Below are 15350 nucleotides of genomic sequence, written 5' to 3'. Positions count from 1 at the left end.
TAATCACAGGCCACAGAGGAGTAGCTGGTGTGCTGATCAGCTGTTTGGTAGCTACCGGTAGCAGCGTGTCCTTCAGAGCGGAGAAGGCTGCGAATAACTAGGCAGCAGCAAATCCTTTCCAAAGACAATGGTTTGATGGCAGTGGATTTGTTAGTGGATTCAAAACAGCTGACAGGACACACAAGTCTGTTTTGAGGGCCGCTGTTGTGAAGGCCTTTTATAGATTATGGTTATTGGATTATAGCAATAAACTTTATAACTTCACATAGGTTTAACATGGACTGAGTTTTGACATGATTTTGTTGATAGATTTCACTGGAAACATCTCAAAGCCATGTGCCCCTTCCTAGATGTGGGGAATAGAAATGGGTGGCAAGCAATGTTGGGATTGTGCCACTTGATGCCACTTTAATATCTATGGGATTCTGTTAAAGGTTCGGTACAAACATACAGCTAACTGAAAGTGATAGGGACTAATGAGTCTTGACATCTGAGGTGAGTCAAGATGGAAGCTGGGTTACCAAGCTCTTGAAATGTGATCACTTGATGACCAGTCATAAGTTTGAGGACTGGTTATAAGTAACTTTTTTTGAGTCCCTCATATATTTGAATGGCCGTTAAGCAAACAGTCATAAATTGAGGACTATTTGCACTGAACATAGAATTGCTGCCTTTTTATGGAAGGAGACCTGGTTTAATGGTGTGTTGTTGATGGTTCTTTTGCATAACAGTACATAAATACAGTAAGTGTGCACCATGCAGGATGAGGGTGGGGGGAGGATTCATGCCAAGGCAGTACGTTATCTCACACGCTGCATTAGCATGGATGAATATGGTGGTAAAGTTCAAATTAGTAGCAGTAATGCTAGCAAAAAGAGAGAAAAACAAGTATGTAAGAGTGTCAAATTATTCACACGGTTGCAAAATCTGTTTTAAAGAGTCATTATGTGAATAGCAAAAAGGACATGGTGGCTCAGTGGCTAAGATGCTAAGATTGTCGATCAGAAAGGTCGGCAGTTCGGGGGTTCAAATCCCTAGTCTAATGGAATGAGATCCCGTCACTTGTTGCAGCTTCTGCCAATCCAGCAGTTTGAAAGCATGTAAAAATGCAGGCAGAAAAATAGGAACCACCTTTGGTGGGAAGGTAACAGTGTTCCTTGCTCCTTTGGTGTTTTAGTCATGCCGGCCATATGACCATGGAGACATCTTCAGACAGTGCTTGCTCTTCAGCTTTGAAACGGAGATGAGCATCGCCCACTAGAGTCGGAATGGCTAGCACATATGTGTGAAGGGAACCCTTACCTTTACTTTATGTGAATAGCAGTAGATAAGGATTATAATATCTTGTAAAGTCATACAAATGATCTAGCAATGGAGGAAAACAAAGCAAAGGTTAGATGACCTTGCCACTATCAGAAATAAACACAAGAACTAAGTGTAAATGCAGTCTTGTAATTACCGGTGGGAATTAGTGACTGGATCTCTTTCTTTTCAAAATTCGGTGTTCTGCCCCATGCTGACTTGCTTCTCAGCTTTAATGGCTTTAAAGATGGAAGAGCCTTATTATCTTAAGGACCTCAGGCTGTGTTAGTGAAATGGCTTTCATTATATGGAATTACTGTTAAGCATGTCTGTCTCTCCTACTTACATTTTTAGCCATAGACACCTGATGCATACTTCTGATATTTAATGGCTTATTCTGTGATCCAGCTATTTTTTTATTCAAAATAAAAAGACCAGATGTTCCAAATAACCTAATAGTATTATTTTTGGAAGCTAGGCAAACTCAGCAGTTCTGTTTAAAACAAATTGAGGTGACGTATTACACTTTTATCCTGTGCTTTCTGCAAGTTGCTTAGACGCTGCTGCTTATCGTTGTTAAGCTGGCATCATTATGCCATCTTCTGAGAGCCTAAATGTCTCAGAAGGGAGGCCTCTCCCATTTCTGTAGCTGTGCAGATAATAGTCATGTCAACTGGGAATGAATGCGAAAGAATACCTCCTGGGCAGGATTGCTGCAAGTCTGCACTGAAATCTGTTGTGCACCAGTATTTTCTGAGCTCATTTATATTACTCTTGCACAAAGAAAATAACTTTGAATAAAGGAGAATATTTATAGCTAAGGGTTGAAATGAGGGGTCCTTGGTGCTCTCTGAGCTTGGTTGTTTTCTTACAGATCCAGACTAGTCTGACTGATGATGTTACTTAGTTTGGGTAATGAAACATCTGCAGGAAAACAACCAAGCTCAGAGAGCACCAAGGACCCCTCATTTCAACCCTGAGCTATAAATATTCTCCTTTATTCAAAGTTATTTTCAGTAAATACGGTACCTTCATTGTAATACAAATGTTCATAACATGGTAAAACAACATATATTTTATATATGTTTATAATGAGACCCACATTCACTGCATGCCCTGGTTTTCCTTTTGATGGTAAAATCTTCTTTCAGAATGATTTTAACTTTTTCACAGGTTGTAAAAGATCTTTAATAAATCATTTTCCTAATTTTGCTTCTTTGTTCTCTTATAAATTATTGTGATTATCCATCACAAGTGGGAATCTTACAAACTCCACATGTCCGTGGACCTTGATATTGCATTTCTATATTGTGACAGCAAAAGAGTTAAATTTCAGCTCCATGATTTCAGCTTTGCTTTTCAGAATTTCAGGTGGTTTCCATCCCTATGCATAGGCATCCACTAAAAAGAGCCAAAAAAGTTTAGCTATATCTTTTCAAATGATACTGCAAAATTGCTAGATAGTTTCCTATGGCCGGTCAGAAGATGGAATGGCAATCTTGAATCCTCAAACATTGATCATATCTGTTTGATGTGGTAATGTAAGAATTTCCTGAATCTCAGGGGCTTAAATACCTGCATTCCAAGGCTTGGATACTTGTATCTCCAAATATCAGGTCAAGCCCAAGAACAGTATACCATGTTTTTCTGAAAATACAACCTATCCTGAAAACAAGTCCTAGCCCGATTTTCACACCTGTGCCAAAAATAAGCTCTATCCCCAAAATAAGGCCTAGCTAAGGCCCACCTGGTTATATAAGGTGGGGCAAGACACAGCCGTAAAAATCAGACGGGGATGGGGGGAGGTGGAGGATGAAACAAGGCAGTGGGGGTAGTGGTGGACGAAACAAGGCAGGGTGCGGAGTTGGCCCACACTCCCCGCACTGGCTTACCTGAGGGCCCTGCAGCCAGGCCATCAACTTCATGACAACTGCCTTGTCTTACAGCGGCAGCTCCAGAAATCCAGTCTAGGATCCCACTTGGTCATCGGCCTGCTTCTCCTTGCCACCAGAATGGAGCAGGATGCTGAGTGACGCACGTGAGGTCCTGGACGGGGCTTCTGGAGTCGCTACAAAGTGAGGCAGTTATCGGGATGTTGATGGCCTGGCTGTGGGGTGCTCAGGTAAGCCGGTGTGGAACAGGGGGGCAGCTCTGCATCCCCTGCCTTACTTCATCCTCCACCCCCAACCACCTCGCTTTGTAGCTGCAGTACTGGTGCATCACTCAGCCTCCTGCTCCATTACGGCAGCGAGGAAGGAGAAGAAGGGGCAAAGAACCAAGTGAGGTGATGGTGGATTTCGCGAAGTTGGAAGGTCTGAACTATTTCAAGTCCTTCAACTGCTTTTGGCACTACTTGTTTTCCCACCCCATCCCAGGCTGGTCTGGTCTGGTGGGGGGGTTGCTTTCTCCGCCACACCACTAATGTGGACTGACCATTCCCCAAGTGCCGCCGCTGCCAAAATAAATCCCAGGCACTGTGCTGCAATGGACAGATGAAAAGCACAGCTTTTGTCTGGAGGAGGAGGCAGAGTGGGAAGAAGAAAGAGGGAAAGTGGTTGAGTCAAAAGTACACTGCCGGCAAGGCACTGCTACCACTGCCGCTACAGTGAGATTGAGCGAGAGCAAGAGAGCGATCCGATTCAACCTCTCTGTGTGTGTTTGAGTATGTGAGAGAGGGAGGGAGGGACGGAGAGAGAGAGATCTGATCCAACCTCAGAAAGTTATACTAGGACTGATGGTAGTCCCCCCCCTCTCACACATACAGACAAAGGTTTGATCAGATCATTCTCTCACCACACCTCATGGCGGCATCAACCATGCTCTGTGATGGCCTGCAGCTGATCTGAAGTGCACAGGCCGATACCCTTTCAGTGCCTCTTTTTCCTGTTGTAGTAGACCTCAGTACTGTTGCCGCCTCCTATGTGCCATGGGGGGAGGGGGCAGGGCACCTGGCCGGTCCTTATGATGAAACAAAATAAGACCTCCCCAAAAATAAGCCCAAGTGCTTATTTTGCAGCCCAAAAGAAAATAAGACTGGGTCTGGAAAGGTTCTGTCTATTGGATATAAGCAAATAAAGAACACTTTGGCTGACATGTTCTACCATGTGTCCCTGAAAATAAGACCTGGTCTTATTTTCGAGGAAACATGGTAGAACATTTCAGCCAAAATGTTCTTTCTTTGCTTATATCCAATAGACAGAATCTTGCCAGACTATGCTGTTCTTTCCTTGAGAGATTTCTAGGGAATGGGTATCCTAATGCGCTGTCTACAATTTAATTCTGGGTTGTGTTCCCTCTTCCCTCCCCCCACTCCCCTGCCATCTGTCCTGGAAACTCACTTCACAGTAGTCCATCAGACAACCTCCCCTTCTGTAGAGTGCAATATGATGTTGTATTTTCTATAGGTGAGCAGCACAATGTCTGAAAATTCGTCTGTGAAGCTGGTGGGCATCACTCCTCTGCAGCAGATGTTGGCATCTGGGACTGGAGCTCTTTTCACCTCCCTTTTTGGTAGGTACATTGTTAACAGCAGTGTCTTTTGAAGCTAATTTAAAATGTGTGCATGCATGTAAAATGGTGGTAGTCCTCAGATTAGAATATCCCTTGGGACTGGGAACTCTGTTGCTAAACAACACAGTGGTAAAGTGTGATGTCATATGACTTGCTTTGCGATGGCAATTTCAACAGTGCTGGTTGCTATTGTTAAGTGAGAACCCTGCAGTTTGTTAAGTGAGGATCTCATGTGATTGCAACTTCCGTCTTTTCTATTGAGTTGACTTGTGAGAAGTAAAGCAGGAAACATTGCAAATTGTGATCATGTAGCTGTAGCTCACTGAAACATCATACTTGTGAGCCAGGCACTGACTATAACTCTGAGGACACACACACACACACACACACACACACACACACACAAACACACACACCTTAAGTTCAGCATAGTCATAACTACGATTGGTTGTTGGAACAAATGGATATAACCTAAGGATTATTTATAGTGATAAAATATGCAGGGTGAATTTCTGTATGAGAATCAAATTATTCTGATAGTGCTCATGATATTTGCCCACATTTCTGCATCTCAGCCCTGCTGTTCACCAAACCCTAAATTTTCAGTGTTGTGACATAATTTGGACTTTAGTATTGATTAATACAGTTGACTATTGCTTAGGGACTGCTTTTTCAATTAAAATATTTTATATAGGTAATAGGAAGCTTGTTGGATTTCAGTCCCCATCTTTCTTAACCAATGGGGCTAATGTGCAGTATATTGGAAGTAGCGACTGAGCAATAGAAAGGCTATTGATTCCTTGCCTCTATTTTAGACTGAACAATATAGACTATTTCCATGTGATGTTTGGGAAATTGATTACTGTATCATCTACTAAAGGTTAGGATTGTGTGGAAAGTTTTTGTGGCATGCGTGAAAAATCTCTGGATGAGAGTGGTACCTTTTCTACAATTGGGAAAGTGTAAATGCAGGCACATTCCTATTTCTTATTTGAGATTTATACTTGAATCCAAGGAAGAATTATCTAATTTCAGAATTCTGAAATTATTCATATTTTCTATCCAGAAGACCTCCCTTCTTTTATTTTCCACTGTGAATGAATTTCATTAATGTAAACATTATATTTTCTCATTTAATTTTTTAATTTCAAAAACTTTACAGTCAGTATTATTTTAAAGATGTATTAGTACTTTGTGATATCAAACTAAATGTCTATGTAACAATAAAGTGTGTAGTTAATTTCATACGCACATGCATATACACAGAGATAGTTATGTATATGTAACACTATTTACATAACTCTTTTCAATATTATAATTCAAATTTTAAAAAGTGAATTAAATGTAGACAGAATTTAATCATATTGCCTTTAACAATCATTGAACAGGGCACATGATTGTATGTCGAGTGCTTGGAAATGAACTTGGCCAGTTGTAGCCTCCTGTGGTCCTATGGTCACGATTACTTGTTCTTCTACCTTCATATTTTTGTCAGTATCTTTGTTTCTTCCTTGTTTTAAAATCCAGTCACTGCAACCAAATTCTTTTAGTTTTTCCATTGAGACATCTATTTCTCCTAGAAGGGTCTCCAAAATTAGAATCAAATGATTGATTAGCGCCCTTAGTTTAGAAACTGCAAGAGCCAGAAAGAATAACAATGGTATCCTTGTCTTGTTTTCGTTGCATTGCTCCAACTATTCTTTTAATTGTCACTTAAGTACATCGGTCCCCAAACTTTTCAACATGAGTGGCAGGCGTGCACAAGCACTCACAGCTCCATTTGTGTGTGCGGCCCGTGTGCACACTTTCCACTCATGCAAATGGAGCTTGTAAGTGGAGGGTGCTTGCACTCAGGCATTAAGTTCCACACACGTCTGTGGCTGGCACTTGTGCCCATGCATGAAGCTCCACTCATGCGAGCAGAGGAGGCTGGAGCAGAGGGCACTTGTGCTTATACATGAAGCTACACTTGCACAGAGGACTCTCATGCATAAGATCCATTTGTAGCAATGGAGCTACGAGCGCAAGCATCACACTTTCCCATTTCTCCCATGGCCTGGTTTCAAAAAGGCCGTGGCCCGCGAATGGGCTGTGGTCTGGGGGTTGGGGACCCCTGCCTTAGAAGGCCCAGATATATCTAATCACTTCTAGTGTGGGAAAAATAATCAAATACCTACTACAATTAGTACTACTGTAGGAATTTGCTAGATGGCAAGGATAATAGATAATAACTCTCATGCTGTGTCCTGAGGATTACCCCGTTTCTCCAAAAATAAGACCTCCCCAGATAATAAGCTCAAAGGCTTTTGGGCACATGCGCTAAATAAGCACTCCCTGAAAATATTGTGACATAGAAGCAGCCATGAGATGACTACGCTCGCCACTTCCTGCACATCAAAAATAATAAGACCTCCCCAAAAATAAGACCAAGTGTTTATTTCAGGGGTCAAAAAAACCCAACAACCCTATCTTATTTTCGAGGAAACACGGTACATATTCAGTATTTTTTCTATTTAAAACTACCATAGTCATAAGAAAAGTATAGGGAGATCTTGGATATGTGTTTGCTCCATAAAAATTTAACAATTATAGCAATTTATCACTTAACTACCATTTTTATTCTGGAATTTTGATCATAGGTGATTACAGTTATTAGGTCACCATGTGAGCTGACTCAATTTTACAACTGATTTTACGACAGTTGTAAAGTGAGTCACTCTGTTAAGTGAATTCGCTCACCTGAATAGGTGGGTTCCCCCACCCCCAAGCTGGACACTTGCAAAAAATGGTGCAAATTGTCATGTGACAGTGGAGCACTACAATTGCCTGTAAACCCAAGCTGGTTGCCAAGCTCCCAAAATGGAATCATGATTAAAGGGGGGGAGGGGAGGGGGTGGTGCAGCAATCAAAATTTCAAGGGCAGATCATAAAAATTTTTTTTGATTGAATGTATCTTTGAACAGTTTTTAGGGGTTGCCTGTATCAGTTGTTTTAAAATGTTTAAATGGAATCAGCAAAGGCATTGTTGTCAAAATGTTCAACAGTTTGGTGGAAAATAAATTTCATGACATTAATTCTTCCCTCAAAAGTATTTTGATCCATTTCTTAATCTGAATGATCAAATGTTTTTCATAGTTTGAAATGATGAAATTTGAAATGTTATTATCAACCAAACTGGCAATCTTGTCTAGGATAACATTATTTAATAATAATATCAGTCTATTGCCAAAGGAAGCTTACGTCTTGCAACAATACCTTTAACACCATCAAACAACATCTACTCTCCCAGGTCCTTGTGAAGGATTTGGTAGGCAGATAAAAATGTCAATTCCAATCTAAACATCTGGCTGACCACCTAACTAACTCAATACCGTATATACTCGAGTATAGGCCGACCCGAATATAAGCCGAGGCACCTAATTTTACCACAAAAAACTGGAAAAGTTATTGACTCGAGTATAAGCCTAGGGTGGGAAATGCAGCAGCTACCGGTAAATTTCAAAAATAAAAATAGATACCAATAATGTTTTTGAATATTTATTTCAAAGAAAAACAGTAAACTAGCGGTGTATTCAATGAAATACTTCACTCACCTCATGATGCTGATGTCCCGCTGTGATGATGATGTCCCGTGCAGCCGCGGGAGCGATGTCCCGCCTCCTATGACACACGGCACAGTGATTCCTATCATTGGATCACTGTACCAGAGGAGGTGGGACATCGCTATGTGGCTGCTTGCCATAACAAGGAGGAGGTGGGACATCGTTGCAGAGCGGCAGGAGGGGGAGGAAGGGGAATCGTAAGACAGCCCTGCATTACATTAGAACGTGAGGAGGGGGGATGGTGCGGTGCGCGCTGCGCGGCAAACTGACACAGAGGGAGGGGAAACTCACAGGGGCACTGGGCCATTCACGAGTGTCACCCAGCGGCATGGCCCCGCCCCTTTTTCTCCTCCATTTCGGGCAAATTTTTCACTGACTCGAGTATAAGCCGAGGCGGCTTTTTTCAGCCCAAAAAGTGGGCTGAAAAACTAGGCTTATACTCGAGTATATACAGTAAGTTCTGCAATTATTGAAAACCTACTTCTGTTTGTGCTTTTTTTCCCAATTATCATATTATTTACTTACTCCAATTTAAATAGTACATTTATTGTGTAGGTTTTTTTGTTGCTTAAATGTAAATATGATTTCCTGTGAAACATTTTCCATTGAATCTGCAAATACATAGCAAAACTGTCAAAATTTGCAATTAGATTGATAAACTATTGAAATAGTGATACATGTATTTTTCCAAACCAGTATTCCTGGAGTTCTTTCCTCTGTTTGGTTTTCAATATTTTAAACAAAGTAAAAAAAAAAAAAAGACATGCCTATATAGTGAGTGGGATTCATTTACTACAGATGTAACATTGGGCCAACCAATGCTTTGAGTCCCATATAAAAACAAGTGATTAAAATTATTGCAAAAATCCCAAACTCTTACAAGAGTAATCGGGTTTGCATAATATCTATGATTGTTGACATTCTGAAAATTCTGATGATATTGTAAGATATTTAGTGTTTTTAATGTTTTTAACTTTGCTACAAACTGTATTTTGGAATACCATGAATGTCTCATTGCTGTATCCTGATACTGTACAAAGGAAACTTTTTCTCTAGCCTGATGACTGATATGTTTTTGTGGAGTTCTTCTGTTAGGCCAAGAGTGGGAAATGATGGCATTTTTTTGACTTGTGAACTTCAAATCCCAGAATTCCTGAGCCAGCATGGTGTCCACAAGTCCTAAAGGGGCCATCGTTTCCCACTCCCCATGAAATTTGTTTCTACAGTGTTTTTATTTATGAATTGAATTAGAAGATAAATCTTGCTGTGTGCTATGATATCTTCACTGTTTTGCCAAATGTCAATTTGATTGGTACTTCCTTTAGACAATAAGGTATACCTTGCTTCTTTTTCTGTTAAGTAAACTTATTTGAGAGGAAGTGTGACTGGATAGTATTTACAAAGCTCAGAAGATAAGTTGCTACACTTTTCAATGTCACATGGAAGATTAGTGGCATTATAGTGTGTGAGCATTCTTCCTATGTACTGTTTGATTTTCTCCTCCCCCTATTGTGATTTTGGGGAGAGTGAAAGAAAAGAAAGATAATTTTTGCAATGTTGTCATTATGGTAGATCACCTTTTTCCAAACTAGTTTCTGCCAAAAGGCGGAATTCCTCGTCTTTGACCATTTCAGCTGGAAATTCTACGGTATGTCAGAAGAGGACTGGACTGAAGAGACCATATTACCTCCATAGGCTTTACAAACGTGTTGTGAAAGACTCTATCATTTAAAATGCCTTTTCCAATACAAACCTCACTTGGTCCTGAACAATATATTTATTCAGTGCTTTGACATGTTACATTGCTTAAGTGTCACATAATCACACATTTCAATACTGTGTTTTCAGTCACACCTTTGGATGTAGTGAAAATCCGATTGCAGGCTCAGAGAACCCCATTCTCTAAAGGTAAGTAATTACTCCTTGATTGCAGAATGAAAAGTTGATGTTATTGTGGAAGTATTCTAACCTACTGAGACTCACTCAAGTTCAAGACGGACACGCAGTACATTGCAAGCCATTTACAGCAATTTGGAGCTTAGGTTGTATTATACATTTATATGATCTCTCAACCCATCAGAAGTGCTATATAGAATCAGATGAATATCCTGCCCTGTCCAGTGTGCTTGTCATATGAATACCAGCAGACATGTTTGGAAAAGTCAGTTTGCAGTAGCAAACTCTCAGCAATTACTGCTGATCCTGAGAATAGTATTTTGGGATTACACATGACTACAGTAATAGTAATTGGCTGGTTTTCTCTCTGTAAATTTGTCTAATCCAAGTTGATTACCATCATTGAGCCAAATGATTTAATTATCATTTTCTCCTTTAAAAAAATCAGTCTCTATTCTCTTTGCTTGGAAAAGCTTTCTGTGCTTTAAAAAAAGAGCAGCGTTTTCTTGCATCTAGCTTCTAAAATCATACTGCGCAAGAGAATTGTGCTAACTGCTTTTGGAGGGGGTGTGTGGATTTGAAGACTAACTTTTAGGAAAGGCACTGCTAGTGCATAAATGGGGCTGACTTGGGGACCACGTTATTGCAGGGGATCATACTGAGAAGATTTATAGTTATTATTTATCTCCAGTTTATAGTTTTATCCAGGCCTGGATAAACTGGTTTAAACCTTTTCAAAGTGAAGACATCAGGAAGATTTATATAGGTTTTCAGTTCTTTTTAATCAGGCATGAGTCACACATTTTCAAACTCATCACCATAAGAGCCACAGTATTTAGACATATGTTTAAAATGAAGAAACCTAGTTGGGTGGAATCATCGGCATCTGTATTTTTTCCTATCAAAAAGAAAAGGAGAAACACCTAATAACTTTCATAGTGGTTTTTCACTCCTCCAGCTCCAGCTGAAGCTCCTGAAGAACAACTCCCTCTAGGCAACTGTTTCTCCTTCCTAATCCCAATTGTCATTAAGTGTGTCCATGTTGTTTCTTTCAGTGTTGTCAGTACAGTCTATGCCCTGGAGCATTCACCAGCCCAAATGTGAGTATTTCAGGTGCTTTCCCAGCTAAGGTGCCATGGTCACCTCTCCAACTCTTTCCCTGTTCTCACTCCCAAAGGAGTGTTGTAGTTGCTTAGTCCTTCCCCTCCTTCCTGACTTGTGTAGGAGAAAATGTTCATATCCATTATTCCTTGAGAAATTTAGCACTCATTGGTCTGCAATGGAAAATAAATGACAATGCAGTTTTACTGATCTTGTTGCCTCTTGATATTTAGGACTACAAGTCCAATAATCACTGAAGTAATTAACTGTGATAGCTTGATGTTTGATAATAGGAAGGCATCAGGTCAGAGAAACTGCTGTAACATATTGGCTGGATTGAAATCAAGAAGTTCTTGATATAAACCCTTGTTCTAATGAAAATTTATAAGTGGTCCTAGGTGAACTAGCCTATTAGACTTGGATCCCATAATTCCAAGATTTTAGAGGATTTTAGATTTTAAATCCTATTAGTATCCTATTAAATGGAATTATTCTAAGTAACTCTGAGATGTTTATACATACCAACATACACATATGGATCAACTATGACAATGTTAAATTAGCAAAATACCTGGGTTCCAAATTTAGTTTAGCCGTTTTTACCCAGCCTTCCACTGAAAAAAACTCCAAATGGCATATTACAGATGGTCCTTGGATTACAATTATTCATTTAGTAACTGTTTGAGCTTACAACAGTAGTGAAAAAGGTGAATTATTACTGTTTTTCACTCAACTGTTGCATCATCCTTATGAACGTGATCAAAATTCAGATGCTTGGCAGTGCCCTGGGGTCATATGATCACCTTTTGTGATCAGACAAGCAAAGTCAACGTGGAAGTTAAATTCACTTAACTGTGTTGCTAAGTTAACAACAGTGATTCACTAAAGAATTATGGCACGGAAGGTTGAAAATGTGGCAAAATTCACTGTCTTGCTTATCAATAGAAATTTTGGGCTGAATTATGATTATAAGTTGAGGACTATCCACATATTATTATGTGAGTTGTGGTTGCACAGTGGTTAGAATGCAGTATTGCAGTCTGACTCTGCCCACTGCCATGAGTTTGATCCTGATTGACTCAAGGTTGACTCAGCCTTCCATCTTTCTGAGGTGATAAAATGAGGACTCAAATTGTTGTGGGCTTTATGCTGACTCTATAGACCACTTAGTGGGTGCCATAAAGCGCAATGTAGCAGTATGTAAGTCTAATTGCCATTGCTGCTATTATCAAAAACAAAACTGAAGAAAATAATGAGGGAAAAGTAAACTTGAGTGCAAGTTCTGAATTAGAAAGCTCAGTGGCATAACTGGGACAGCCATAGTGTCAATTAGAGCTGTAACTGCACAATGGAAGGTTGCTGACTGTTTTGCCTCTCTCATCAAAATCAGCTATTATAAATTAATATATGTAGCATGGGTGAACAACCTTTTGGCTTGCCTTGGTCACATTGAGAGGAAAGGAATGGTGCGGTACCCCATACGAGATGCATACTGTAGCAAAGGTATATAAATCATATAACAATGTTAGTAGTTTATGATCTTGTGGGGTCACATTACTAGTTGCACTGGGACGCACATCGCCCACCATTTTAGATTAGATACCTGATCTCTAGGGAGTGAAAGTAGGAGAGAAGAGTCATCCAATACACACAGTGTATGCAGTATAGCCCTTTAGATGGCAGGAAGAGGAATAGCTTATTTGAAAATTCTCATTAAATGAAAACCTTGCAGTAAGGTACCATAGTCAAGGAAAGGTTTTACTCCAAAACTTTGTTTCCTCACCTTTCTACTTCAGGTCTTAATTTAAGAAAAAGTATTTTTCAGCCTCGAGTCAGGTTGTATGTAATTCCGATATTAATTTAAGATATAAGAGATCTGCTGTCTGCTAGAAGCAATCTATCCCTTTAGTTGGCAGAGAAGAGAGTATTAAAAATGTATACTTCAGCCCTGTTGTTCTTCAGCCTCCAATAGGTTACTGAGGAAAATTCTCCTTCCCCTGTAGTAGTTTAAGAGTTGATCATCTTATCTTACTGGCTGTAATCTAGGCAGTAGAATCGACATAGATTCTCTGATTCCCGGTTACTAACAGCAGTGAGGTGACACGAGGCTGGATCCAGGCGGTTGTTACCGCCTCTCTTCGGGAGGGGAACTTCCCCGCCGCGTTAAAAGCGGCGGTAGTGAGACCCCTCCTGAAGAAGCCATCTCTGGATCCAGCTGTTCTTAATAACTATCGCCCAGTCTCCAACCTTCCCTTTCTTGGGAAGGTTGTTGAGAAGGTGGTGGCCTTCCAGCTCCAGCGGTCCTTGGAGGAAGCAAGCTATCTTGACCCCTTCCAGTCAGGCTTCAGACCCGGTTACAGCACAGAAACCGCTTTGGTCGCATTGACCGATGATCTTTGGAGAGCCAGAGATGGAGGACATCCCTCCATCCTGGTTCTCCTTGACCTCTCAGCGGCTTTCGATACCATCGACCATGGTATCCTTCTGCGACGACTGCGGGAGGTGGGAGTGGGAGGCACCGTGTTGCGGTGGTTCTCCTCCTACCTCTCGGACAGGTCGCAGTCGGTGTTAGTGGGGGGGCAGAGATCGACCCCTAGGCCCCTAACATATGGGGTGCCTCAGGGTTTGGTCTTATCCCCCCTACTATTCAACATCTACATGAAACCGCTGGGAGAGATCATCCGCAGGCACGGGATAAGATACCATCAATATGCGGACGATACCCAGTTGTATCTGTCCGCCCCGTGCCAACTCAATGAAGCGGCAGATGTGATGAACCGAGGCCTTGAGGCCGTTATGGACTGGATGAGGGCTAACAAGCTTGTACTCAACCCAGAAAAGACTGAGTGGCTGTTGTGCTTCCCTCCCAAAGATTCGACCAATATTCCATCACTCAGGCTGGGGGGTCAAATTTTACACCCCTCAGAGAGGGTTCGCAACTTGGGAGTCGTCCTGGATTCACAGCTATCCTTTGACCACCACCTGACGGCTGTGACCAGGGGGGCATTTGCCCAGGTTCGCCTGGTGCGCCAGTTGCGACCCTACCTGAATCGGGAGGCTCTCACAACAGTCACTCGGGCCCTTGTGACCTCTAGGCTGGAATACTGCAATGTGCTCTACATGGGGCTGCCCTTGAAGAGCATCCGGCGACTTCAGCTAGTCCAGAACGCGGCCGCGCGAGTGATTGTGGGTGCACCTTGGTTCACCCACATAACACCTATCCTCCGCGAGCTGCGCTGGCTACCTGTCGATCTCCGGGTGCGCTTCAAGGTGCTATTAGTCACCCATAAAGCCCTTCATGGTAGTGGATCTGCGTACTTGAGAGACCGCCTTCTGCCAATTACCTCCCTGCGACCAATTAGATCTCATAGATTGGGCCTCCTCCGAATTCCATCTGCCAGCCAGTGCCGGCTGGCAACTACAAGGAGGAGGGCCTTCTCAGTAGCAGCTCCGACCCTTTGGAACGAGCTCCCCGTGGAGATTCGTACTCTCACCACCGTCCAGGCCTTCCGCATAGCCCTTAAGACCTGGCTAGCCCGTCAGGCCTGGGGACAAAGATAGCCGCCCCTCCCGAATGATGAATGAATGTTGTCTATTATTTTTACTTATGTGTGTCTACGTCATTGTTTGTATTCCCCTTCCTGATTTTATGTGAGCCGCCCTGAGTCCCCTTAGGGAAAAGGGCGGCCTATAAATGTTAATAAACTTTAAACTTTAAACTAATCCTACATAGGCTAGGACATTTCTAAGGCACCATACTCTTTTCAGAGTAGAGTTTTCCCTTATCTCTTCTGAGTAGAGGATTTGTAACTACTTCTCTTCTTTGATGTAACTCCTTCATGTGAGAGACATGTGGCTGGATCAGTATGCATTTTGCATACAATATCTTCCTGCAAATTTTCATTCTCTGATCAGAAATAATTATACCGAATATCTTCC

General features: G+C 41.5%; 1 protein-coding gene across 5 annotated transcripts in view; it reads left to right on the top strand.

Annotated features, from left to right (window-relative positions):
- Positions 1–15350, top strand: part of SLC25A39 (solute carrier family 25 member 39) — a 33167-nt gene that overhangs the window by 4249 nt on the left and 13568 nt on the right. For 3 of the 5 annotated variants that reach the window (XM_032235511.1, XM_032235510.1, XM_032235508.1), the window contains 3 exons: positions 4707–4812; positions 10263–10322; positions 11366–11410. In XM_032235511.1, the coding sequence (XP_032091402.1) occupies positions 4719–4812; positions 10263–10322; positions 11366–11410 (199 nt within the window). In that variant the 5' untranslated portion in view covers positions 4707–4718. The remainder of the gene's footprint in view (positions 1–4706; positions 4813–10262; positions 10323–11365; positions 11411–15350) is intronic. The other 2 variants (XM_032235513.1, XM_032235512.1) reach the window with 1 other exon arrangement.

Source organism: Thamnophis elegans, chromosome Z (assembly GCF_009769535.1).
Source record: "Thamnophis elegans isolate rThaEle1 chromosome Z, rThaEle1.pri, whole genome shotgun sequence".
Classification (NCBI taxonomy): domain Eukaryota; kingdom Metazoa; phylum Chordata; class Lepidosauria; order Squamata; family Colubridae; genus Thamnophis; species Thamnophis elegans.
This window is presented reverse-complemented; position numbering and strand designations above follow the sequence as displayed.